Here is a 27,430-nt window from a genome sequence, read left to right as displayed (position 1 = left end):
GGCCTGTCTGACACCCGGTCATTTCCTCATCGGCTCATCGATGCAATCATTGCCTGAAATCGACGTTAGAAATATTCAGTTAAATAAATTGGATCACTATCAGGCACTACAACGTACTTATCAACAGTTCTGGCATCACTGGAGCACAGAATACCTGCAGGAATTGCAGCGATGCACCACCCACAACCGTCCAAACCACGAATTTTACCCAGGTCGACTTGTTGTTCTCGTCGATGAAATGCAGCATCCTGTAAAATGGTCGTTAGCAAGAATATTAGACATCCACCCAGGGAAGGATAAATTGATCAGAGTACTTACCTTGAAGACATCTAATGGAATCATCAAGCGTCCTATCACCAAAATATGTTTGCTGCCACATGAAGATAGCAGCAATCCATCGTAGAAATAATCACCTTATTCCACATCGCAATTACAGCACTCGCGACAAGCGACTTAGTCCAGTGTACATAAATGTAAACAAAACCAACTTAGCAAATGACAGAAGAACGTAGGGATTTAGGTGTAGTTGAAATTTTATATTTCAAGGTGGCGGCGATGTTGTGTGCTATGAAATAAGTCAACTGTGAACATCCTTCTGTCACAACATAGTTAGAGTGAGGCAGAAACGAGGATGCTGTCAGTTTCCCCTCTTTCGGCTCACATGCCATAAAATATAGGCAAATAGAATACACACACACATAGTTAAGCTTTATAACACAGATAGGGAAAAAGCTGATAAAAGGAATGAAAGCTTATTGAAATATAGCAGAATAGTTTTTGTAGTTGGTGAATCCCGACCAATAGAATAAATTGAATTGAGAATTGTTTGCGCAATTGTATTCCTGAATATTCCTGAATAGATTATGAATTTTAAACCAAAGTGAAGTTGAAGTGATATCCGACCGCTTCCGAGCCATTCCCAACAGATATAAACAATCTATTTTTTTTATTTTTTTTATCTTCGCTTATTTTTCGTCGGCCTATTTTCGCCACTTCAGTGCCAATCACCGACATCAGGGAGGCGACTTCACCTGTTCCTACCTATCAGACTCAACAACTCATGAGCCGGGCCAACTTCTTTTTCTTCCCCTCCGAAGGAAGACGTAACCAGAGATTTTTCGCCTCAGAAAATCCCAACGACGCCAGCTGGGATTGAACCCAGGCCGATCGGATTGTGAAGCTGTTACGCTAACCACACAACCACTGGCGCCGTCAACCTTTATAAACAATCTAGTTTAATATAAATTTTTAAGATGAGAGAATCTGGATAAATTTATTTTTTTCATGTGAGAAAGGTGTTTTCTGATTTTAAGGGGAAGAATTAAGAATCAAACTCCTCTTTTATATTCGAATATTTTTTTTTTGACTCGATGATATACACGATTCGATTATATACAGTTTAGTATGCAGTATCGATCATCTAAATTGTTCTAGTAGTTTAATAGTTATGAATTTTTGAAAAAGGTCATTTTTGAAAAAAAAAAAAGGGAAAAAGTTGATTTTCGAACCACCCTAACAAATATACCACTTTTCACGAATATCCGAGTACCACTATATCGGTTTGGCATGGAATGGCTGTATATATAAAAATCGATTATTTTTCGTATTTTTTCTTAAATTTGACTTCAAGGAATACATATAACTCCTAATGTTTGTTTTTTAAATAGAACGAATTTATTTACTTTGTAGAATAACAGGTTGCGCTACGTTCACTTCATCGAACCTTCATTAGTACATGCGCAAGTAATCCCAGCTTTAGGCCAGGCGCATCGCCGTAGAATCGGATCGGAATTCTTTCTGAATGAGCACAATAAATTATTGGAATTCTTTTAATTACACATGCTCGGATTGAACGGTGACAATCAAGTTATTGGCATCAATTATGATAAAATACTAGCCTGAGAGCACGTGTGTAGATCCAATGCCCATGTTGTTGTAGATATTGCTGGAATTATGGTAGACAACTGCACAGCGACGCGAGAAATTGTGATTCGAGGAAGAAACAATAATCGACGCTCTTCATCTTCTTCTTTAATGATTTTAACGTTCCTAACGTTCGCATTCTCAATGTAGTATCACTTGCGTCATTCTTATCAGAACATAGTTGAGATTTCTATGACAAGCAACACGCATTGAATGTACTCTTAGTGGCAAGCTTTAGAATGCAAGTCAGAATAAAAATTCTTTGACGAAAAATCCCCCAGCCGTTCTGAAGAGACAAGACAATTGGTCGGTGTTCAGTCAGACCGGACTAAGTAACATAATTATGATTTCGAGTAAACCGAAATCAAAGTATGAAGCTATGTAGTTTTAATAGTAATCAATCATTCTCTCCAATTGTTTTTCTACGGTTCTCAGTTACTTTTTAACAAGATCATTAAGTTATATTATTACAAAAAAACCTCTTTAAGGTCAATCAAGAGAGTTTCACGATTGGCAATGTGTGCTAGGTCCACTCTAGCTGAACCGAAAAATATTTTTCTGAAACTTGGTCCGCTATGATTGAACAATTTAATAATGAAATGAAATCATATAATTGATACAGTACGCAGTCGATGTGAATTTCAAACTGTATTATTTACTCAACTAAACCAAATACAATAAAACAATCTGGTTTTATGGCTTGAAAAAGCATTTAAATTACCAAAAATAATCGATTGGCATCTCTTGAATATTAATGAACCTCATCGTCCTCCTGTTTTAAATTCTCGTTAAATTTCTGATGGATTGGAGGAACGTATTTCCTGAAGTATCATGTACTTTCGAGGAAGAAGTAGATGGTGGAGAAACAATTAGTGGATGCAATCCTGACTGCGTAATTGATGATCTTGTCAGTTCTATCGGGTCGAATTGAAATATTACAGTTACAGTTTCAAAATGAAATATTACAGTTACAGTATCAAAATAACCGACGTATGAAACGATCCGTCCAAGCCTCTTTTCCGAAGGCATAAAAACTCCCAGAATAATTACATCAAATTCAACCGAAACTATCAACTTCAGCATAATACGACAATGAAACTTTTGATCCCGGAACATATTTAGCGCAGCTAATGTATCGCTCCTCTTTCGGGGGGTGGTGCTGTCCATTTCAAACTTTTAATCGGCTTACCATCTCTATTCATCCGGTTGCGGTTTCCTTCTGCCATCCGGTTTCCCACTACAACCGTTCTCGTACCAACTTGCCGTGTATATCAAACATTCAACAGACAAGTAGAGAAATGCTGACATTTCTGCTGATCTTTGAACTTTCCCGAAATGGCCTTCCCCGGCACAGGAGAAGATTATTCCACACGGTTTTTCCTACTCGACACTCGCCCAGACCTTCTGTTGCACGGTTGTATCTGAACATCCAGCGCTGCTTGCTTATATCATCCGTGTGGAGCGGAGTCGATTCAGACATGGCGCTGGTTTGGCTACCGGCCCACACTCACTCGCTGTCGACGGAAAGGTTCAACGCTGGGTTCTTCTTTTTCCTATTTCAAATTGAAATATTTTGGCAATGGACTGTGACTCGCGATCCGTTTATTTTGTGGAGTTATCTCGTAGCTCAGTGCATTAAACGTGGGGGCATGCTTAACAGGATTGTAAACCAGAGAGGATAGGACGCTGTGCGACTCCGACAATTTCAATTATTTATTTTTATTGCCAAATTTTAGATTGTCCAAATGATAAGCCCATAAATCGAAAGCAAATAGTCGCATAGTCTCCTTTGGGGACGAACACGAATTCAAATGTATTCCGCTCACGTACCGGGAATTTGTTAAACTTGCATGCTTACAATCCAGACCACTCGCCTAGCTCAGAATGGAAAGTTAAATACGCAATCCATTAGCAGAAGAATGTTTCAGTTCCCGGGTTCACTCGTTGAGACTGGGGAAAGGAGCCAGAATAGTGATGGAGGTGATAAAAGTTTTCATCTCGATCGTTTCTTATTTCACCGAGTCAAACTCCCAATTTGTTTCTCATTTCGACGGAGTGAGCTAGTTCGTGGTTAGATTGAGCTATTTCTCATTAAATCGTAAAGCAAACATCGTGCATTAATAAAACACTGGAGAGAAGCAGGCGGAACAGGACGTGGTTCCGGGAGCGGTTTGGTATCATTCGAAAGTAGGTTCAAAAGTTATCCTTTTGGCTTGTAGGTCATGATTGGCCAGACTCATCGAGTAACGTTTACTCCTAGAGGAGTAAATTTCAGCTGATTTATTTCACCGGTATCCATCGGTTGAATTGGCCATTTCCACTCTCCAACTACTAAGGCATGCTTGGTTCAGGTTTATTCGCAAGGGTAAGAGAGAGTTGAACTGAATGCAGTAGGGGATGTGATGAAAAAAGGGCCTTCTCCGTCATATCACAACTAGGTATATTTGCCTCAATCTGTTCTCGATGGTTTCTATTGATGTTTGAAATTAATCTTCTTCTTCTTCTTCAATGGCACTAACGTTCCTAGAGGAACTTCGCCGTCTCAACGTAGTATTACTTGCGTCATTTTTATTAGTACTTAGTTAAGATTTCTATGCCAAATAACACGCCTTGAATGCATTCTGAGTGGCAAGCTCTAGAATACGCGTGATCACAGTGCAAGTCGGAGGAAATTTCTTTGACGAAAAATTCCCCCGACCAGAACGGGAATCGAACCCGAACACCCGGCATGTTAGTTATGACGCTAACCACTCGGCCACGGGTGCACAATCACGCGGGCCAAATTAGATTTTTCGTCACAGCCGCGGGCCGCAATACTACTTTTAAAATTAAATGTAAAATAAACGTATATAAATTGTACTTTCTTTGACTCACTAATTTAAATTAGAAAGCAAGTTTGTCACGCAGCTCTGAATTACACTGATTTTCAATGAGTTCCATCTGCATGTAAATACATGTTCGATCGCCGGAACAAAACTGCCCCCGACTTGCATGAATTTGCTATATCAATTTCCCCACCCTCCTTGGATTTAAAGTCTGTGTTAGGGAAACACATTTCCGCTGGAACAAAAATACCCCCGACTTTCATGTATTTGCAATGCAAATTTCTCCAACGCTGCTTGGTTTTGAAGTCTGTGTTAGGGAACACATCTCGATGAGAGCAAAAGTCTCCATACTTTCATGTATTTGCAATGTCGATTTCCCCAAGCTGCTTGGTTTAGATGGCTGTGTTGGGGAAACCGTAAATCGGGCCAATCAAAACGAGGCAGTTAGGGCGTTTAGATAACGCTTAACATTTTACAGTTATTCAATTGTTTATCTATAAAAATTACATTTTATTAATTGCAATAGAAGAATATTACCTATCAATTGATGCAAACCTCTTTCCGATCTAGTAAAAAATGTTCGAGTTATAAGCATTCGGAATATTTCAACTTTTCCTGCATGTTCTGTGTTTAGGTTTTCATTTTACCCCCCCTATACTCCGGTTAGACGTAGTCCCACGTCAAAAACGGAAAGGGTCGATTTGTGGATTGTGAATTTGTGGATTATCACTTTGAGAATAATATTTTTGGAGTGTTAGACATATGGTTTTAAAGGGTGTGTCACATCAAATTGCGTCACGAAAAAAACGCTGTAGAAAATCGCCCAGTAGACCGATCCTTTTGAAAATTTTAGACAGTAAAATAAAAACTATCAAACAACTTTTGGCATTTTCTTTTTATTCATACTTCGAGCCCAAGCCCGTATGCTCGCACCTTCCTCTTTACCCGTCCATAAGGTTCTGTACAACGTCAGGTTGTGGTTTTTTTTTGAACAGAAATCCATTTTCTCTTGAAGTCCGCCTCCGATTTGACAAATTTTGGGTTCTTCCGGAGGGCCTGCCTCATAATCGCCCAATATTTCTCTATTGAGCGAAGCTCCGGCGCGTTGCGCGGGTTCATTTCCTTTGGCACGAAGGTGACCCCGTTGGCTTCGTACCACTCCAACACGTCCTTTCAATAGTGGCACGAAGCGAGATCCGGCCAGAAGATGGTCGGGCCCTCGTGCTGCTTCAATAGTGGTAGTAAGCGCTTCTGTAGGCACTCCTTAAGGTAAACCTGCCCGTTTACCGTGCCGGTCATCACGAAGGGGGCGCTCCGCTTTCCGCAAGAGCAGATCACTTGCCACACCATGTACTTTTTGGCAAACTTGGATAGTTTCTGCTTGCGAATCTCCTCCGGAACGCTGAATTTGTCCTCTGCGGAGAAGAACAACAGGCCCGGCAGCTGAAGAATGTCCGCTTTGACGTAGGTTTCGTCGTCCATTACCAGGCAATGCGGCTTCGTCAGCATTTCGGTGTACAGCTTCCGGGCTCGCGTCTTCCCCACCATGTTTTGCCTTTCGTCGCGGTTAGGAGCCTTCTGAACCTTGTATGTACGCAGGCCCTCCCGCTGCTTGGTCCGCTGGACGAATGAACTTGACAAATTCAGCTTATTGGCGACATCCCGGATCGAACTTCTCGGATCAGGTCTAAACTGCTTAACTACGCGCTTGTGATCTTTTTCACTGACGGAGCATCCATTTTTGCCGTTCTTCACCTTCCGGTCGATGGTTAGGTTCTCGAAGTATCGTTTTAGTACTCTGCTGACCGTGGATTGGACGATTCCCAGCATCTTACCGATGTCCTGATGTGACAACTCCGGATTCTCGAAATGAGTGCGCAGGATTAATTCACGACGCTCTTTTTCGTTCGACGACATTTTTCCAAATTTACGAAAAATTGACAGTGAAGCATGGCCAACGTGATCTATACACTCTTATCTGATTATGAGCGAAAGCTGAAGATATAATTCCTAAAAATTAAATTTCTACAGCGTTTTTTCCGTGATGCAATTTGATGTGACACACCCTTTACCAAAAGATACTGAAAAACTATTAGCTGTACCGGTAAGTTTCTTCGGTTTTACAACAGATGGCGTAACTTGATTATTATATCAGTGAATCAAATTTCCAGACATTCTTTGGAAAGCTACTGTCATTGCACGTCTTTTTCAGTAGATGTCAAAAAGTTGAAGCGTAAACAACATAGTTTTTTGTCACTTCGAATATGTCGAATTTCGTACCAACGAGAGTGTTTTTGTGGGGACTTTTTACTTCATTACTTCAATATGAAGAAAAAGCTGCGGAAAGTCATCGCATTTTAGTGGAAGTTTATGATGACCATGCTCCAACTGAGTGAACTTGTCAGACGTGGTTTGCACGGTTTAAAAGTGGTAATTTTGGCTTGGAAGAAGAAGAACATTCCGGACCGCCAAAAAAGTTTGGAGAAGAAAATTGAAGGCTTTACTCGATCAACATCCGTCACCAACGCAACAAGAACTTGCAGGTACACTCGGAGTAGTTCAGCAAACCATATCCGATCGTATGAAAGCAATGTGAATGATCCGAAAGACAGGACATTGGGTTCCTTATGAATTGAAGCCACGAGACGTCGGACGCCGTTTTTTCACGTGCGAACAACTGCTCCAACGGCATTGAAGAATGGTTTTTTTTCGCATCGAATCGTTACTGGCGAAGAAAAGTTGGTCCATTACGACTATCCTAAACGTCGGGCAACGTATGGATATCCCGGCCATGCATCAAAATCGACGGCCGCGCGGAATATTCACGGCCAGAAGGTTATGCTGTCTATTTGGTGGGACTAGCTGGGCGTAGTGTACTATGAGCTGCTGAAACCGAATGCAACCATTACGGGGGACCTCTATCGACGACAATTGGTGCGTTTAAGTTGTGCAATGGAGGAAAAACGGCCACAATACGAGCAAAGACACGATAAAGTTATTTTGCAGCACTACAATGCTCGGCCGCATGTCGCGAAACCGGTCAAAACATACTTGAAAACGCTGAAATGGGAGGTCCTATCCCACCCGCCGTATTCTCCAGACATTGCTCCATCCGATTACTACCTTTTTCGATCGATGCAACATGGCCTGGTTGACCAGCACTTCTCCAATTTTGATGAAGTCAAAAATTGGATAGATTCGTGGTTAGCCGACAAACCGGCCGACTATTTCCACAAAGGGATCCGTGAATTGCCAGAAAGATGGGAAAAAGTTGTGACCAGCGATGGGCAATACTTTGAATATTAAATTTGTAACCATTTCTGCAGAATAAAGCATTAATTTTTGAAAAAAAAAAGAAACTTATCGGTACTTCTATTATTTCAGTTTTTCGCTTGTATTTTTTTATTTATTTAATTCACAAATACAACAGGCTACACATTCCTTAATGTATTATATAAAAAACTAAAACTAAAACTTAAATTATTTTTCACTAAGCCTACTAAAACTAATACATAAGAAATTTCAAATTATGTAAGAGCAATAACATACAATTTTTTGAGGGACGAACGTGAAAGATGACAGTCAAAACAGGAGCTACAACGGTTAAACAAACGGCACATACTAGTCACAGGTTCATGGTATCCGTAATTTGTTCGTGTTGAGGAGATGTAGAGAAAATGACGAGAACGCAAGTTACGACGATTAACATTAAAGTTGATTAACCGGAGAAGCTCAGGACAGTCGATTCTAGCGGTAATTAAGTCCGAAGTAAATAGGGCTTTGGCAACGTTTCTCCGTGAAACTAATGAGTTAATCCCTATTAGTTTGCATTGATCCTCGTAGCTAGGAAGATTTATTGGGTCATTCCATGGTAAATTGCGTAGTGCGAATCGGATGAATTTCCGCTGGATCGACTCAATTCGATGAACACTATTCTGGTAGTACGGCGACCACACCACACAAGCATACTCTAGAATCGAGCGAACCAACGAGCAATAGAGAGTCTTGATACAGTGCACGTCCTTGAATCGCTTTGTGACGCGGAGGATAAATCCAAGTGTTCTGGACGCTTTAGCGATGATATAGGATACGTGGTCGCGAAAAGTGAGTTTTGAATCCAGCATAACGCCGAGGTCCTTAATGGTACTGACACGATCCAATTTAACACCATGCAGCTTATATTCGAAGATTATCGACGAACGCTTGCGTGAGAACGATATTACCGAACACTTTGATGGATTCAAAAGCATCCTGTTGTTTGCACACCATTCGGCGAAGATGTTGAGTTGCTGTTGTAAAATCTCAGCATCTCCGATGCAGTTTACTGGGAGGAACAATTTGAAGTCATCTGCATACGAGAGTTTGAGACACTTCAAACTGAAATTTATATCGTTGAGATACAGTAAAAACAGGTAAGGACCAAGGTGACTGCCCTGAGGAACACCAGATGTTACCCGAAAAGGGAGTGGATATTGTGTCGCCTATTTTCACTGACATAACGCGGTCAGTGAGGTAGGAGTGGAGCCATTTCAAAAGTGGACCGTTGAAACCAAGACGATGAAGCTTGGCTACTGCGATGTCGTGGTTGATAATATCAAACGCAGCAGAGAAATCTGTATATACCGCATCAATTTGTTTTCTCGATTCCAAAGAGCGGATAATGTACGATGTATATAGAACGAGATTAGTGACAGTTGATCTTTTGGGTATGAAACCATGTTGTTCTACTGCGATGTAGTTGTTGCACGCATGCGATATGAAGTCCAGAATTATTATCTCGAATAGCTTGGAGATAGCGCATAGGGAAGCAATTCCTCTGTAGTTTCTGACGTCTTTTTTGCAACCCTTTTTAAATACTGGGAAGACAAATGATTTTTTCCATAGATTCGGAAATCTTCCGCAGAGAATGGAGCGGCGGAATAAGTTACTCAACGGTATCGAGAGGCTGCTAGAACACATCTTCAAGACCACAGACGGGATACTATCGGGTCCGTTATTTGAAGATTTTTTCAATTTTTTACAGGCATCGTGTACAATAGCTGCATTAATCACGGGATAAAAAACTTCTTCAAAGTTTCTAGCTCTTTCTTCCGCGTTTCGTTCAGTGACGTCGATATTGCAAGCAAAATATTACTAGAAAATTAGTTTCAAGTAGCTTCAAACAAACATTGAAAATGTTATCTGACAAATGTAAAGAGTGGGACAGCAGCTATTCATCTACTATTGCTTTTAAGGTTGTTTGAATACGATCTGTGTTTGTAAACTCATTAGACTTTGAATTCTACTTTCACTTGAATTTATTCTCATCGGTTAGCGTTCCATTCTTTCTCTTCAGTTTGCTCATTTTGATATGTTGGAGATAATCAAAAATTGTATCTTAGTACACAGTTATTGAAAAAAATATGACAAAAATATTCATTCTATAATAAATACTCTTTTATTTTGTATTGTGCTTAGGGTTTCTCGCATTGCCTCCGTGCATCGTAACATTATTATTTCATACATTAACAATTGAGACGGCTTAAGTGGGGACCCCTGTCTGGAAGGTCGAAAAATAATGAATTTTCTTGATTTTTTTGAATGCTAGGAATAAAGTGAAATGTTTGGGTATTATAATTATTGTTTAAGATATATTCGAAGATGTTTTTTCCATTTTATGAGTGCACGAATAATGATTATTATGCTTTTGACAGCTGGATGCGTAGATGCTGTCTGAAAATCGGTACCTTACTGGTGGTATCGGCTCTGAAGCAACGGACTGTTGCAGAACGAATTCTAATGAATATTCTGAAACTTTAGGACAATAGCTAAAGTGTTAAATAGGGGTTTTTGAAAATTGCCAAAACGTCAGCCATTTTTGTTAGAAATCAGTTATTTTTCATAAAATATCGCTACTTAGAAGCTCAAAAAAAAAATTAAAAAATTAAATATCAAAAAACGGCTATGTAACGCTTTACATAATTCATTTTTACAAGCTGATAGAAAATTTTAGCCAAATCAGTCGAGTAGATTCTGAGATATCGATACCACCAGTTGAAGAAACATGGTTTCGAGAAAAACGCGTTTCGTACAGATGACAAATTTCGTACAGCAATACTATATCATTTGAGGTGACCTCATACTATTGGCTGTAACTTTCTAACGAAATTAAGAATCGAAAAATCCTTCTAGGACAACATTTCTGAGGGCATAAGCTTACCAAAAATGCAAAAAAACAAAAATTCAATTTTTGCGACTTTCCAGACCGGGGTCCCCCCTTAACCTCAACATTAGTCGACCCGATTTTAATTACGTCATTTGTGAAGGGTGAAACTTTTTCGTACTTTTTTCTATAAATCGATACACCTTAAAAACGATATCTCATGCAAAATTCAAATCATCAGTAATTTTGGGGAAATTGTCTAAATTTAGCTAGAAATCATGAAAAAAGTTTCACACCTGAAAATGCAATTTAAGAACGAGAAAATCAAAGCGTCCAATATCAAACCAACTTCGCTCGTAAAACCTCAAATCATCAACGAAAACATCAACAGAACAGCTGTACACAATCCTATTATCTTCAAAAACAATGTATTGTGAAAAAAGGACACTAATGATTCGCTCAATTTGCATTCAGACGACCGACTAGGTGCACATTGTTTGCCTCATAGGATTATTATGTGTGGCTCAATAATATTATGACAGGTGAATTGACAGCAGAGTACTTGCGACGAACAAAAACGAACTGATGAATGCACTCGTATCATATGCGCTCAATTTCGATGAAGAGACAAAAGCATGTGTTATGCGTTTCCCTATAAACAATTAAAAATGGCAAATGCTTCGCTTGGGGTTGTTATTGCCATTTAATCCTTTGTGAGAGAATGATTTTGTGTGGCCGTCAATTACCAGATACACGAATGCGTAAAATGATTCGAAGGGGGAGAATTAAAAATGTAATAGACTCCATTATCTGCCTCCCAGGAAAAGTAATATTGGAAGTCAATGGACCTCGAATGGACAAATTATCATAGTTGTACGAAAAACAGTAGCTAGCGTCACACATCATTATACTGGGAGTTCGGATTCGATTTCCGTTCTGGTAGGGGGGCCTTTTCGTCAAAGAAATTTCTTCCGGCCTGCACAGTGGTCACGCGTATTCGCGTTTTCTAGAGCTTGCCACTCAGAATACATCCGACGCGACGGATAAGAAATTTCAACTAAGCACCACTAATAAAATGACGCTAGTAATACTCACGTCGAGACGGTGAAAGCTCCGATTGGAACGTTAGTGCCATTCAAGACGAAGAACAGAAAATCCTGGCATGCCGTAGTATCCTAGGACAGACGAACAAAACAAAAACTATTTTTCTCTTCATCAACCGTAAATTATTCCAAATTCAAAATCCATAACAGTGAAACAACAGGTGAGGAATTATTCAATTGTCTAATTAACTCAGATGGCAAACGTACTCAAAACTGGCTGCCTTTCATCCGGTAAAGCTGTCTCCACTTGGTAGTGGGGCGCCCATCCGATTGGACGGCATCCTGTCGAATTCTCAGGATAAGTATTCAAATGAAAGCTGGACCGACAAAAAATACTGTACAGTCATCCTCTTCCGGTCACTGAATCTTTTTTTTTTTTTTTTGTCAGGACGAGAAAAAAACCATTTCCCGTGTTATTCCTTGCAGCTGTTAATTTTCTACGAACCGAATCCATCAGCATTAGTATGGAGATTAGACTCTTTTTTTCTCGCTTCTTTCGCTTCTCTCCCTTCCGGCTGAGGTTCCTCAATTTCACACCAATTTCCACTGGCACCTGCAGCAGCAGGAGCAGCTATGGTGTTGGATGTCCCGCCGACAGGTCGTCATAATAAATGAGGATTTATGACAGTTTTTGTGCTTCCGGTGGTGGGTTGCTGGCACTGTGTCCCGTTTTGAAATTCACGCCGCCACTAGTTGACATCTCACGTTGGCTGGTGCGAAGTGTGACCACGGTCGATATCAGCCGTCCAATTTACGGGTTTGCACAGCAGCGACATGTGTAGTGACAAATGTGCTGGCGGAATAAGTAGTTGTGTAACGAATTGCACGACTCTGCAAAGTGGGATTGCATTCTGTTGTTGCTGCGCTGTTGCCAAGTACGAACTTCGAGATAGCATGCACATTTCAAGACAATGAATTCAGCATCATCTTTTGTGCGGTTTGTCACTTGCTGGAACAATTTTTAGTTTGATAAATCCGCGTTGACGGTATTGAGCTTCGTTTACGGAGAATAATTGATTTTCAGGCGGAATGAACATGTTTTTAAAAATAAAACTATGAATGAAAATTAACTTTTCCGTATCAAATTAGTATTCTATTTAAATGAAAAACACATTTTTCTGCAGGTGGTGAAAAAATCTCATAAGAAAATTTGTTCCTGAAGACAACTTATATATTATAATGAAAAGTTTCAGTAACAATGTTGGAAATGTATAGACAAATGATCATATAAAAGTCAGAAAAGTGTGTTTCACGTAATTTAGTTACATATTGTAACTATTTTGATTCATATTTTAACATTTGAAAACAAGCTTCGTGTCATCTAATCTGACAGACCTTACAGTAACAAGTTTGGGACCCAAATTATAGCCCCTAATTAGAAGTCGACACTGTTCCACTATCATCGCGAATTGGGTGTATGAATCCATCCTTTCCAATAGGTTCACTTAACACTGAAAATCACATAACTGTATACGTGTGTGCATTGACTTATCTAGATACTGCATGGTGAGTAAATAAACCAGGTCATGAAGCCCGCAGCCGCGGTCTGATTTTGAAAAAAAAATCATATGGGCGAGAATGAGAATATAGTACAAAATTATTACATACAATTAAAGAAAAATAACTTGTGAGTAATTCTTTTGACGCAGAACTACGTCTTTTTTTATATATAGAGGGGTCACTCTTCGAAAAATGTAAAACAATAAGGAATTTCAAATGCATATTACGCAAAATCGTTATTGCGTTACAGGAAATTTATTCAGCTTTTTTTTTTGTTATAACACAAACAGTGAAAATAATAAAAAAGCAAACAATTTAGAGAATAAGGTGGTCATGTTTGTTAGATCTTACTCGCTGCTTACGCTGGGGGAAGATCAGCAAACAACATATTTGCATACAATTCGGGCTTTAGCCTCCATTGTAGAAATGGACAAACCGTTCACAAACGGTACGAAAGAACTTATTTCGCCAAAAAATTGAATGGTAACGCGCCATACGAAATGACTCCGAACGAAATGATTGCGAGCGAACGGATTAGGAACGAATGAAGTACAGCTGAGCTAAATAAATATGCAATTAAATTCAATAAGCAATTGAAAAAGATTTACGACAAAGCTCTAATTGTTCAATTTAATGCACTTTTCTTCAATTCTTTTGTAATATTCATATACATTCAAAAAAAACTAGGCTGAGACCCAACAGAATATATGAGAAATGTCGCGAATCAAATTATTACATACAGCATTGTCGGATGAGAACGTGTTTTAAGTTTTCTTTCCATTGCTTCCGTACATGTAATAGCCACTTGAATTTCACCTTAACGTTGAAAGGTAACATTTCTTCCTGAAATAAGTCATATTTGAAATATAAAAAAAATATTTTTTCCGAACTGTATATAATCGAGCCCAAAATTGTATATATTCGAATCACATACATATAATCGAGTCCGACCTGTATTAACTTAACAATGTATTTCAATGTGATCTTTTTATATAAAAAAGATTTTGTCGCTTGAGCCACTTATGCGATTATTCGAATAACATGATACATTCATGCAAACGGTAGTTCTGATACTTATGAACAATCTATTCCATCACACCACAGTGTTACAATGGCTCAATTGTGCTGTTATGATTTTTGTTCCACATTCGTATGCATTCAACGCACTGTGCGTTGTCTTGTTTGTTACTGAGTGCAGTCATCTATTACTCATAGCAGCACTGTATTGATTCGTGACCAGGACATCAAGCTTCGTTTAGGAAAAGCATAAACTGATACTTGCTTGAGTAAAATATAATATTAGCATGGTTTCTTGCTGTGGTGGCTGAGCGTTAACTTTTATTATAATTTTTTTTAACCGACTATTTCGTTTTGCTTCGTACACTAGGCCAGCTTTAGAAAACAATCTTTCACTGTAAGCACTACTGCAAGAAGCTAAAAGATAAACTCTAGGAAAGCTTAACAATTGGGCTACTGTCTAGAGTTTAATAACCACATAGCAGTCGATTCCGTTAGTAATTGGGTTTTTCCTGAACGCGACGCTGACTATCATTTTCATTTGCCTTTTCGTTGAAACTGTCCCAATAATGTCGTGAGCTTCGCGTGTAAGGTTCAATTCAGTTTCGTCAATTTTACTTCGTTTAATTTGATTTGTGGTAAAGTAAGTGTACCCTCTCTTAGATAATGAAGACAGAAGACAGTTCCAAGTTTTGTAATCTTGAATTTTTATATACCCACACAAATGTAATCATTGTCACAGAATATCCTTAACAGAAAAAAAACTGTTCAATATTCCTTGCAGAAAACTGCTCGAAATTGCTTTAATGCCTTAAAAAGAGAAAATGCTTTAATTAATCGATCGGAAGAAGTCACCAAAAAGCCGTTCACGATTTATCAGTCATTCTGCTAGCGACCAAATGGCAGCAACAGTCAAGCTTTCCAAATTGCTTTTCTCAAAGCCGAGTGTTTTATTTCGTTTTCCAAATTAGCCTTCTTTAAGACTATACGCGAATGGATTGGGAAAGTCTGAAGGTATGGGGAAGCTTCAATTCAAAACAAAGCAAAGAATTATAAAAAATTATTGGCTTTTGATTCCTTAGAATAAAATTAGAATACATCGAAATTATTAAAATACCTCTTTAGTCTACTGAGCCATGAGCCAAACTGAGGTTAGCCAGAGCGAGCACAATATTCACGGCCATCCGGCGACATGCAGCAACCCATGACCAATCTTGTCTTAGATGGACTTTCAAACGGTTCCCGGAATAAATCGCCACAGAAAACGACTGCAACAGAAACCACCGCTTATAAAATGTGTAGTAGGCTATAAATATTGTGGCGCGGTATTGTATTTCAAAACAAGAATTAACCGGGCAAACGTATCGCCCCAGGCAAACGTAACGCCCCGGGCAGACGTATACCGTCCGACGCTCGCTAGAGCTCGGTCGGACATTGCTAAAGGATCGTATCCTATGTTTCAAACTAACCGGGCAATCAGTGGATCCCAGGTTTGCGTGCGAGACACCGCCGCTTCCGACGGCGGGTCGGCGGTGGACTCGGATTGCGTCATCTTGGCGGCATGGGCCGCCTCGATTCCTTATCCTCGCCAAATGGGGACTTCGTCCCCATTACATTGTCCTCAGAATAAATTTCGAAAAACGAGAACAAGAGAATAAATTTATAATAGAAATGTGAGGCACATGATGTTTTTCCCGCGCCAAATATTTCTAGCCTACTACACTTTTTCTAAGCGGTTGTTTCTGTTGCAGTTGTTTACTGTGGCGATTTATTCCGGTCACCCTTTCAAACATATTTATAGATTTCTATGATTTAAATAATGTTTGTCCAAAGCAGTTATTGAGCTATTGAAAAAAAAAAGTTTTTCGGTCAATAAGTAAGAAACATCAATCATACACCTTTTTATCTTTCGAAGGATATTTCGTCATACCACTTCGTTCAGCCGGCAAAGAGGAATTAACACTCAATTCCGTGCACCCCAAAAGTAACACACTCGTTTTCTTAAGTTTAAACTTATAGCCCAGTACAGATCAGAGCTGAAATTTGTCACAGTCACTGCATATATTTGGGCTACTATGACGACCATTGCAACATTAACACCAAACGACGTGCAACAAAACGTAAACCGACAAAACAAATTCCTCACTCTTTGATGATAAATAGTTTGTCAGAGTGTTTTGACCATCAAAGCATGTTGCAAGTCAGCGCACTATGATCGTCAAGACAATAAATACCATGTCACCTGATGTAATGGAAGTTTACACGTTTACCAGGATGTATTTGTTCACTTTGCTACGAACACACGTTATCGCGTGTTCAACATAGTATTTACTTCAGTAAATACAAGAAACAACAACCGGAATGAAAATCGAAGCTTTGCTCGATGAAAATAAAATGCAATCATCAATTCACTATGAACAATTTTACCGCCAAAGAGTATTGACAAAGTTTAGTAACGGGCAAATTGTTGCATCGTACTCTTTCAGTCACCATTTGACCGAGATTTTTGTCAGTTGTCAGTGACATTGATGAAAAAATGCAGCTCTTTTACAGATACAGAAATGATGTGGTGCAAGAATACAGAAGCACTCTCCACCAAGAGCCATGAAAATCCACGCAGCACGGATCTTCCATCCTTCCTTGGTATCAAGCAAAACAGCTGTGTCCAGCAGGTTCTCCGTCAACATGACTCAAAAGTCATTCGGGCGTTTAGTTGCTATCTCCCTCCACGACACTCCGAGCACATTTCATTTTTCACTGTCAAATAGACTTCGCGGCAAACTGAAGAGACTCCCCCCAGACTTAATCCTGAATACCTGGTATTATATTTAAGTTGTCTCTTTCTAATGTATCATATATGCATGTATCGATGTTTAAGTTCACGGTGGGTAAACAATGGAGCCGCCCTTTTTTGCATCAGAAATCCAGTTTTCGTTTCACTTCGAGATTCATTTCAAAGTGGATTAGTAGAGGTGGATTGAAGTCAAGTTGAATGAAGAGGCAGATTTGAATTCACTCGTCACGTCAATACGAAAAGCAATTTGCTAGAATAGTTCATCTGTCATCCTAGCTCTTAATTCATTTCTAGTCAATTCAAATCATGTTGACTGAGAGTGGAGTCGATTTTCATGTTTTGTCTTCGAAAATGTTGGAGCCTGGTTTGATTTCTAGAGTCTTTAAAGATTCTTAGTTCATCCGCCTCTAGACTTGAAAAGGCTACTTGGTAAACCTCGCCGCCGTCTGGTCGCTAGCTGGATGACTGATGCTGTGAATGCTGTGAAATCGCGAATAGTGAGATGTGTTTAATCTTAAATGAGTTGAACGATCACGTTCGACTTCCAACAAACTTCAGCGTTCTCTCGATAAATATTCCTCAACGTGTGTAATAACTACGGAATTCGGATAGCGAGAGTAAAACAACGTTACTCTGATCAAGATCCAACTTCGACTGTATTCTAACTTACCAACTATCTTACGAGTTAGCCTTTTACAATAAGGGGTAGTGGGGGCAAATTGGTCATGGGGGGCAAAGTGGTCACCTGCTTGTTTGGTAGTATAACTATTGAATATAGATGCCGTATTGATAATCACCTTATGTTTGAAGAATTTAATGACTTTTGAGCCACCCTGTACTTCAGTAGAGCTCTCGCATGTCCAAATACATATAAAAACAGAAATTACTCTCTCGATAGCCATTCGGCCGTAGTTCTGTGCGCATGGTATCTAAGGAATTTTTCATGAAATTTAGTTTATTCAATCTGATATGTTGGACAAATCATCAGTTTGGACGACTGTTCACATATTCTAGGAGAGGTGAACAGATATTTTGTTTAATCTCAGCGATTAATTAGCATATTTTCATGTTCGCGGGCAAAGTGGTCATAGGTGAATAAAAACTTACAATGTTCTGTTTACTAAAGCTGATATACCTCATCACATTCTGCTCTTGAATAAGATTCTTCTGTGGCTTTGACCCTGGATAAATATGCCACTCCAACTAAACCAAGCCTCATTATGCGGAACGTTATGTGTTTCTTACTACGTTTTTGTATGCAAGAGAAAATTTAAATTGAGACTCTAGGTGAATATGCCAAGCTTATTTCATACATGTACCTACTGTAACAAATATGATTTGAACAAATTTGGACGTAAAAACGCATAAATCTATCCCATTTAGCTTGATATGTGCGGGTGACCACTTTGCCCCCACTAGGTGACCACTTTACCTCCAAGCAAAAAAAAAAGGTTCGATCTTTCATCTTTTTTTCTAATGATGAAAAGTGTACTATTTGAAATTTTTATACTAAAAGCCGTTTGGTATCTTGAAGAATAATGAATTGAACTATAATATTCTTCGAAAAACGGGATTTAAATCGGTATGTGGGCGCTGGAAATGGGCATATTCCTTAGGGTGACCACTTTTTTTTTTATCTGTATTATAGTGATTTTCAATTCATTTGGCTGGTTCGTCACTTTTACTTCCATTTTTGGAAGAATGTCGGGAGTGAGAATTGAACTCGTGATCTTCAGCGTGAGAGGCATGGATGTTACCACTACGCCAGATCGCCTCCACAGGGGGTGACCACTATGCCCCCATTTCCCCTATGTAATTTCCGACCCGTGAGCGCCGAGCGGAGTGTGATTGTTTATTGTTTTTAATTTCTTGAAGGTCGTATAGTGGGAAATGTTAGGACAGCTGGCGCATCGTAATAAGCGTGCAGCAGAATGGTATATAATTTGTTAGTATGGAGGTCGTCAGCGGAATTTTCGTGAAGGAAATAGTTTTCCTGTTTTTATATGAGTTGCTGATGATGCAAGCGGAAATGTGTTAGGTATGGATGTGATTATTTGGAATGTAGGCAAGAAAGCGGAATTGAGAATGGGGTCGAGATGTTTTTGCGAAGATCGGAATTTATGTTAGCCTGTATGCTACAATAGCTTGTTTATACTCAACAAATTGAAAGTGGGCGAACCTTACATTGCAATATTTTCTCTATCCACATTATCCAAAGAACAAGTGCTGCGTCTGTTATTTCTATGTCATAATAACGTGCCCCGTTTTCTTACTGAGATTATCATTACTAGAAGACATAATCCTACATAAAAAAAATCCTTAAAAAATCCAGGTAAACTTCGATATAACGTACATTTCATTTTCAAAATTGTACGTTGTATCGAATTGTACGTTATATCGAAGCATAATAAAGTACTCACAAACGTAGTCTATAATACATTATTGTGTTGTTGTTTTAGTAAAGTTAATGAATAACTTTAATCAGAAGACGAAGTCAGGCTTTCTCATGATGTTTTCCTTCGTACTGTTGATTAAAGCTTAATTCATTTAGAATCCGGAATCACAAAACCAGCTGTATTTCGGGATTTATTGAAGGTACCAAACTTGTTTTAGCATCACAATACAGGTTATTCATTGTTCTATCAGAAAAAAATATTGAAAAAAATGTTCCTTTACACTTTGGAAATGTGTACGTTATATCGAAGTAAAATGTACGTTATATCGAGTGACGTTATATCGAGGGTACGTTATAACGAGGGTACGTTATATCGAAGTTTCCCTGTATTCTCATTTACCTTAATATTTGCTTCAGATAGACTATCCAGCCCCAAATTTATTTTTTTTATAACATTCATAAAAACCTTTGTGATGACGACCGACATGACTTTTATTCTTTTACATTAGTACGTGTTACCATAAACGTGTGAATTCCTGTTACATGCGCGTATATCTGGGAAAACATCGACAAAACAAATAAATTCTCTCACATTCAAAATAATGTTTTTCCAATTTTCATAATTCAAAATGCGGCAATTCTCAAGAGCAGTGATTTAATCTCATTTTATCGAAACATTAAATCGATTATCGGGCCATTAAATATTCGTAGATACCGTGCTTGTAGTTCTGGTTTATGAAGAGTAGAATGAGATGGGTCGCTCTGCAGATATCGTGAACAGGAACTCTGCTTTCTAGTTGACTTCTGGAAATATAAAAACCTAGAAAAATAATTCATTTCCCATCAATTTCATCGATGCTGCAATTGATATGTTCGTTGAGATGGGTTTATATTGTTCCTCGAACATGAAAAAAACGAAATTACGTCTGTCTTTGATACGGGAGACAATCGCTAGTAGCAAATTCGATTGTCTGCGGCCAAATCAAGATCTACAATCTGCCATTCGAATTAGAACATTGTTTTTCATGGCACGTTACCATCAGGCGCTCTAAACACACCCCAACTTCCGAATGAATCGAATCGAATCGAAGCAATTCCGGTTCAGTTTTTCACGCAGAGTGGGAGGCTGTTTGTAACATTAGAAGTCGGGAAGTGGTCCCAAAGTGCCGTGGAGCGTAACAGGCGGAGACAGATGAAGTCTGCTGCTGCTCGATGCTCGATTCGTCCCCGCCTCCCGTTTGGGGATGGCACCGAACGAAAGAAGAAGATAAATTAAGCTTATCCTTGGGATTGTTTGTTTCGTTGCAGAATTTGGCACTTACTTCTGATAGACAAAATTTAATGTGATTCGTTCTGTCGCTTCTGTTCTTCCCTTGCAGGCACAACAGGGGCAAAGCATCAGGTCGTTGCGTACACCGAAAAGTCGCAGGATAAGCATGAATCACGTCACATCCAGCTGGTGCGGGAGTATGGCTTCCATCCCCGGTCCAAGGTGCAGGTTGAGGACGGAGCCGTGCTGCCCCGCAAGTTCGAACCCTTTCCGGACGATATGTACGGTCGCCCGCTGGAGGAAATCGATAACTTCATCTACGAAGAGGTAAGTGGAGCCAGATTAGCCCGGAGGCGATTTACTGTTGGATTTTTCGTCGTATTATCATGGCATTGGAAGAACGGAAAGCTTGGATTTGAATGGACAAATTCAAACATTAAGTGTTCAATAAAAATGAATGCGCCCACCATATGCGACGGATGATATATGATATTAAACGTCGACCTTGTATGCTATTTGTTTTTACAGCGGTATATCGTTCGTTTCGAATCATCGACACCCGTTGCATGTATGATAAACAAACATGTTTTCATTTAATGATCGAGTTAATTAACTTTTTTAAATTTTCGCCTAGCTATTACCAGCCAGCTATTGATGAAACTGATAATAGTATAAATATAGTGATCTCTTTTCTTCTTGGACATTTTTTTCGACAGAGAAAGCAAAAGTTATCAATTACCAATATTAATACCAAACGGTTTGCAATGTTTCCGCTATTTTAAAACGTCAATTATGGAGAAAGTTATAACAACAAGGTGAATTTCAGTAAACAATGAATTCATTGTTCGGAAATTTGAACGCTAAATGCGATTTAATTTAAGACGTGATATCTCTTACTTTAGCCATTTAGGTACTCATCATATAGCCTTCGTGGTCATACAAAAACTATTTCGTTTTGCAGTTGTTTGCAAACGCTAAACGTTGCAATGGATTTTGCAACTTTTATTATGAGCCCAATTCCCGCAATTGATGAATAAAGTTTCGGCTCCAGCAAAAAGGGACCACACCGGCCACGCTAAACAAGTACCATACCATACCGGAAAAAAACTGGCATTACACACACATTTCGTGCTCGTATTTTGTTTCGACCAAATGTCGGAACGCATGCAATATTAATGCGGTGTGTATTAACAAACACACCAGCGGGCAAGCGAGCAAAAAAACTGAAACTATGCACCGAACTGGGTAAATATGGAGCGAATTTATGAGCCACGATGATGGCACTAGAGTGAAGCCGTGCCAAAAACCACCTCCAACGTAAACGAATGACTCCTGAAGCGCCCTCATCTCTGGGATTGCAGTTTGGGACCTGATTGCTCTCAATCTCGTTATGGTGTTGAGGTTTAATTCGTACGCTGTGGAGGGAAGCTTTCGGTGCTGTGATTATAGAGCTAGCTCATTCAATTTGAGCTGCTGCTGCCCGAGTGGGATGGTAAACACCGTACGGAACCTTGTGAATTCTTAAGCAACCTTGTCTCACCGAAATAGGCACCGGAGGTCTGTCTGCGGATGGATGTTGTTGCATTCATAGTTGTTGTCATATACTGTAGGTGAGGGCTGTTTCAGTGCACATAATGTCCGGAATTATCAATCTCGATTAATCATTTTGGTGCATTTTTTCATTTCAAACCAATAGGGAAAGACGGGGTAAGACCGCCCCCCTAAGAAAACCAATTTTCAGTTAAACGTCCCTTAAGATTTCCCCTATTTGTTGTGATGCATATCATTGAGTATATAATAATCTACTACGAAAAAATGTATAACTTTTGATTTTTGGTGTTAAGACGTAGGATTACGTCTTTCGGGAACATATTGCGGTACAAATTGAAAATCGAAAATCGAGCACATCGTGAAAATTGCCCAATTTCGAACGCTTATTGCTCAGTCATTTCATGATGGATTGATGAATTTTTTGCGTCAATCGGTTTCGGTATTCCATGACAATTTATTATATTGAAGAAAATAATATATGTCATGAAACTAACTATCAAACAATTGAAAAATCTCAACCCCTTTCCTAACGGAAATACCCACTTCTGATTGGTCGAAATTGATGACACATGCGGGTCCCTAACAGAGACAACAAAACCAAGCTGCCTGGGGGAAATCGACATTGCAAATACATGAAAGTAGGAGGAGCTTTTGTTCCTACCGAAATATGTTCCCTAACACAGACATCTAAACCAAGGATCCCGAGAGAAATCGGTATTGCAGATGTATGCAAGTCGGGGGCATTTTCATAATGCAAGTAGGGTGAGTGATACGATTAATTCTAGCAAATAAAATTCAAATTTGGAACTTTAATGTTGGTTGCTTCGTGAAATTTCATATCAATGACCGATCGTGTATTGTGAAAAAAATAGTACAAGGGTAATTGTAAAACTGTATATGGTAGCAGTTGTGTTAAAAATGACTTGATATATGAAACGATTTATTTAAATTTTCATAAATATAAACTAAGGTGTGTTTCAGCTCGAGAATGGGTCGTTCGGTTTAAGCTGTCTGTTTTGTTGTGTTCATTTTCACCCAAGGAAAGTTCATGGCAGTAAATGATTCTAAAGTACTTCGTTGCACTTTTGAATATTCATTCGTGTTGATGGTAAGCTACCTAAACCAGACCTTTTTAAGAAAATTCTCCTTAAACCATAAAAATCTCATCTCCAAAGCTGCGGGTCCAAAAACTAATGTGGAAGCTGACGCCATGGGTTTCACTATTCAGGAGAACTTCTCTAATAAAAGTAATTCGACTTGAATAGAATTTCTTCATACTGGAAGGACTTACGGAACGTGGCATGTAGTTTTTCAACTCGTAACTTTGCAGACGGCAGTTTAATGGTTTGAGGAAAATATTTTCAAAACGTCCTGGTTCAGATAGCTTTTCATCAACATCAATGTACAGTCAGAAGTGCAATGAAGTACATTAGAATGATTTACTCCTGTTTTTGCATCAAAAACACCGTGATAATTGGGTAATTTGGCATCAATTCATAACGGCATGGTTTATTGAATAGGGGCTTCAGATTATGGACTGGTCAAATTGTTTACCACATCGAAACCCTATCAAGAACTTATGAGGAGTGATTGCTTGCTTAAACGAGCAGTATTCTCTGTGTAGAACGAGAAACACACTATAATATGGCGCAACTTGGTCAAAACCACCCCGAATGGCTTATTTGATCTGATTGAGAACTAAAGATGATCTACGAATTAGAAACTTATTGTAATTCATGTGAAATTGACGTTAATTTTGTAAAGAAGTGAGAGTTTTTCCATCTGGTTCTATAGTTATGAAACACTGGAATTTTAGTTTTCTTTAATGTTTCGCGCCTGGACACAACAATAAAGTTCAAATGGCCAGTCTTTCAAATGAAGAAAGTTATTATATCCTACACTCAATATATATGAATTCAACCGACTTCTTATATTAGGCTGTCAAAAAAGTCCTGCGGTATTTCCGCGAGGTGTCGTTGTAAGCGCGTAGTTCTAGTGGTATTCATTGTATCGAGTCATACTATAGCTTGTTGGAAAGGTATTTTTGCGCTATAATATAGTCCTTGACAGTGTTTTGTTTGGTTAAGTCGTTCGTGAGTTATAGTGTCGCAAATATGGAGCAAAATAAAGAGAAAATCCGACATATTTTACAGTACTACTATGACAAAGGCAAAACTGCATCTCAAGCTGCCAATTAAATTTGTGCAGTTTATGGACCCGATACAGTTTCCATTTCCACCGCACAACGATGGTTTCAACGTTTTCGTTCTGGTGTAGAGGTCGTCGAAGATCCGCCACGCTCCGGAAGGCCTGTCGTCGAAAATTGCGACAAAATCGCTGAATTAGCCGAGAAAGACCGGCATAGTAGCAGCCGTAGCATCGGCCAAGAGCTGGGGATAAGTCATCAAACCGTTATTAACCATTTGAAGAAGCTTGGATTCACAAAGAAGCTCGATGTATGGGTGACACACACGCTGACGCAAAAAACATCTTTGACCGTATCGACGCATGTGAATCGCTACTGAATCGCAACAATATCGACCCGTTTCTGAAGCGGATGGTGACTGGCGATGAAAAGTGGGTCACTTACGACAACGTGAAGCGCAAACGGTCGTGGTCGAAGCCCGCTGAAGCGGCTCAGACGGTGGCCAAGCCCTCATTAACGGCCAGGAAGGTTCTGCTGTGTGTTTGGTGGGATTGTCAAGGAATAATCTATTATGAGCTGCTTCTCATGGCCAAACGCTCAATTCGGACCTGTACTGCCAACAACTGGACCGCTTGAAGGTGGCACTCATGAAGAAGAGGCCATCTTTAATAAACAGAGGCCGCATTATCTTCCATCAGGACAACGCCAGGCCACACACTTCTTTGGTGACGCGCCAGAAGCTCCGGGAGCTCGGATGGGAGGTTCTTTTGCATCCGCCGTATAGTCCGGACCTTGCACCAAGTGACTACCACCTGTTTTTGTCCATGGCGAAGGAGCTCGGTAGTCAGAAGTTAGCCACAAAAGAGGCCTGTGAAAATTGGCTATCCGAGTTTTTTGCCAATAAGGAAGCGAGCTTCTATAACAGGGGTATTATGAAGTTGGCATCTCGTTGGGAACAAGTCATCGAACAAAACGGCGCATATTTGACTTAAAACAGATGATTGTAACTAATTTTATGAACAAATGAAAATTCAAAAAAAAATACCGCAGGACTTTTTTGACAGCCTAATATATCTTTTTAAACTCAGAAAAAATGAGTGGTTGTATAGTTGTGAAACGCAGTGTATATGGTTATCTTGAAAATTAGATCGCTTGCAACCGCAATGGATGCAAACTTTGTTTTGTTTACAATTTTGATATTTCGTGCGCTCAAGTGTTGCAAGGTGACAAAAATAAGCTATTAATGCTTCTTGCATGGAATATTTGCCAAAATACTGAGGATTTCTTATAAAACTAGAAGTGGTCCGTCTTACCTTGCCGGGCGGTCTCACCCCGAAATTCTTCAATTCTTCCGAAAGAGGAACTGCACAGACGAGGAAAGAAGCCATCTATGAGTGCGATATGTGATAACATAAATACAAATACAGGGATGGACTGTTTCCTAATAAAACATTTGGTGTCTTTTCAAATAGGTGGTTTCTTGTATTATTAATTTTATTATATTTTTTTTTCGTCAGCAAAACTCATTTTTAAATGGTCAGTATTGGCGGAGTCCTTTTCCGGATTCTTGATAGATGTACAATCTATATATACAGGTCGGACTCGATTATTCGGACACTCGATTATCCGGGATTCGATTATCCGGAATTTTAGACTCGATTATCCGGAGTATTTTATTTTTGATTAACGGGAATTTAGAACAATTTATATAATGATTCTATATTGAATAACTAATATGGGTATCAAATGAAAGGGCTTGACTAGTAGAACACAGTGATTTATGAAAAATGCAAATCCAAAATGGCCGCCACCACAAGATGGCACCATATATTTTTTGTCACAACCCCATCAATATGGGTATCAAATGAAAGGGCTTGACTTGTAGAATACAGTTATTTATGAAAACTGCAAATCTAAGATGGTGGCCACTACAAAATGGTGGATTACATATTTTCTCAGAACCCCATCAATTTGGGTATCAAATGAAAGGGCTTCACTAGTAGAACACAGTTATTTATGAAAAATGTAAACCCAAATAACCGCCACCATAAGATACCGCTATATATATATATAATATATATTGTCATGGTAGTAGACGTTTCAAACAAGATGGCGTATTGATTGGCATGTGTCACGAAGGAGATGTTTTGGTATTTATACCAAAGATGACGATTTGGTCAAACGTAGAACGTTTTTGCACTGAAAGTGGCGCTAAATGGGAACTATTTTCTATACGAAAAGCAGTTAGATTAGCAACAAAACATCTTGATTCTAAACGTTTAGACAATTTTCAAATTTTACGAAAGACTTAAATTATTTATGATTGGATGGCAAGTCTAGCTAAAGAAGGAAATTATCAAAATTCTATCATTTCTATTTGTACAATGTACAATCAAACATTAATTTCTTGTGAGCTAAAATTTTTGCCTTGTCAATTGAATGAGTATGCATTGTATGCATTGGCATTGTTCTATATCAAAACAATACCGAAGTACAGACTTATTGCACGTTCAAACCATAAGTACACACCATCGTATAGCCGACGATTGGAGATGAATTATCTTCCCTCATCACATAACATGATTGATTGGTTAGTGATCATTCGTTGCAGCGTAAGAGCCAAGACTCATCTACGAGTTAATGTCCATGGCAAATGGCCCACAGCACAAACCCCGCACAGACCCGACAATTATTGTTCAGCTTCCTCACCTCAGAACGCTAAACATATGTTCACAAATCGATCAATTCACTGCAGACGGGAAAG

The 27,430-nt window shown here is 39.1% G+C and overlaps 1 protein-coding gene across 4 annotated transcripts in view; it reads left to right on the top strand.

Annotated features, from left to right (window-relative positions):
• LOC129769096 (sodium channel protein 60E) overlaps positions 1-27,430 on the top strand; it is a 449,000-nt gene that overhangs the window by 123,531 nt on the left and 298,039 nt on the right. For all 4 annotated transcript variants that reach the window (XM_055771122.1, XM_055771124.1, XM_055771125.1 and 1 more), the window contains exon 2: positions 21,079-21,296. In XM_055771122.1, coding sequence (XP_055627097.1) covers positions 21,079-21,296 — 218 coding nt within the window. The remainder of the gene's footprint in view (positions 1-21,078; positions 21,297-27,430) is intronic.

Source organism: Toxorhynchites rutilus, chromosome 2 (genome assembly GCF_029784135.1).
Source record: "Toxorhynchites rutilus septentrionalis strain SRP chromosome 2, ASM2978413v1, whole genome shotgun sequence".
In the NCBI taxonomy this organism is placed as follows: Eukaryota; Metazoa; Arthropoda; class Insecta; order Diptera; family Culicidae; genus Toxorhynchites; species Toxorhynchites rutilus.
The sequence above is the reverse complement of the archived record's forward strand: the minus strand, read 5'-3'. Positions and strand labels throughout refer to the sequence as shown.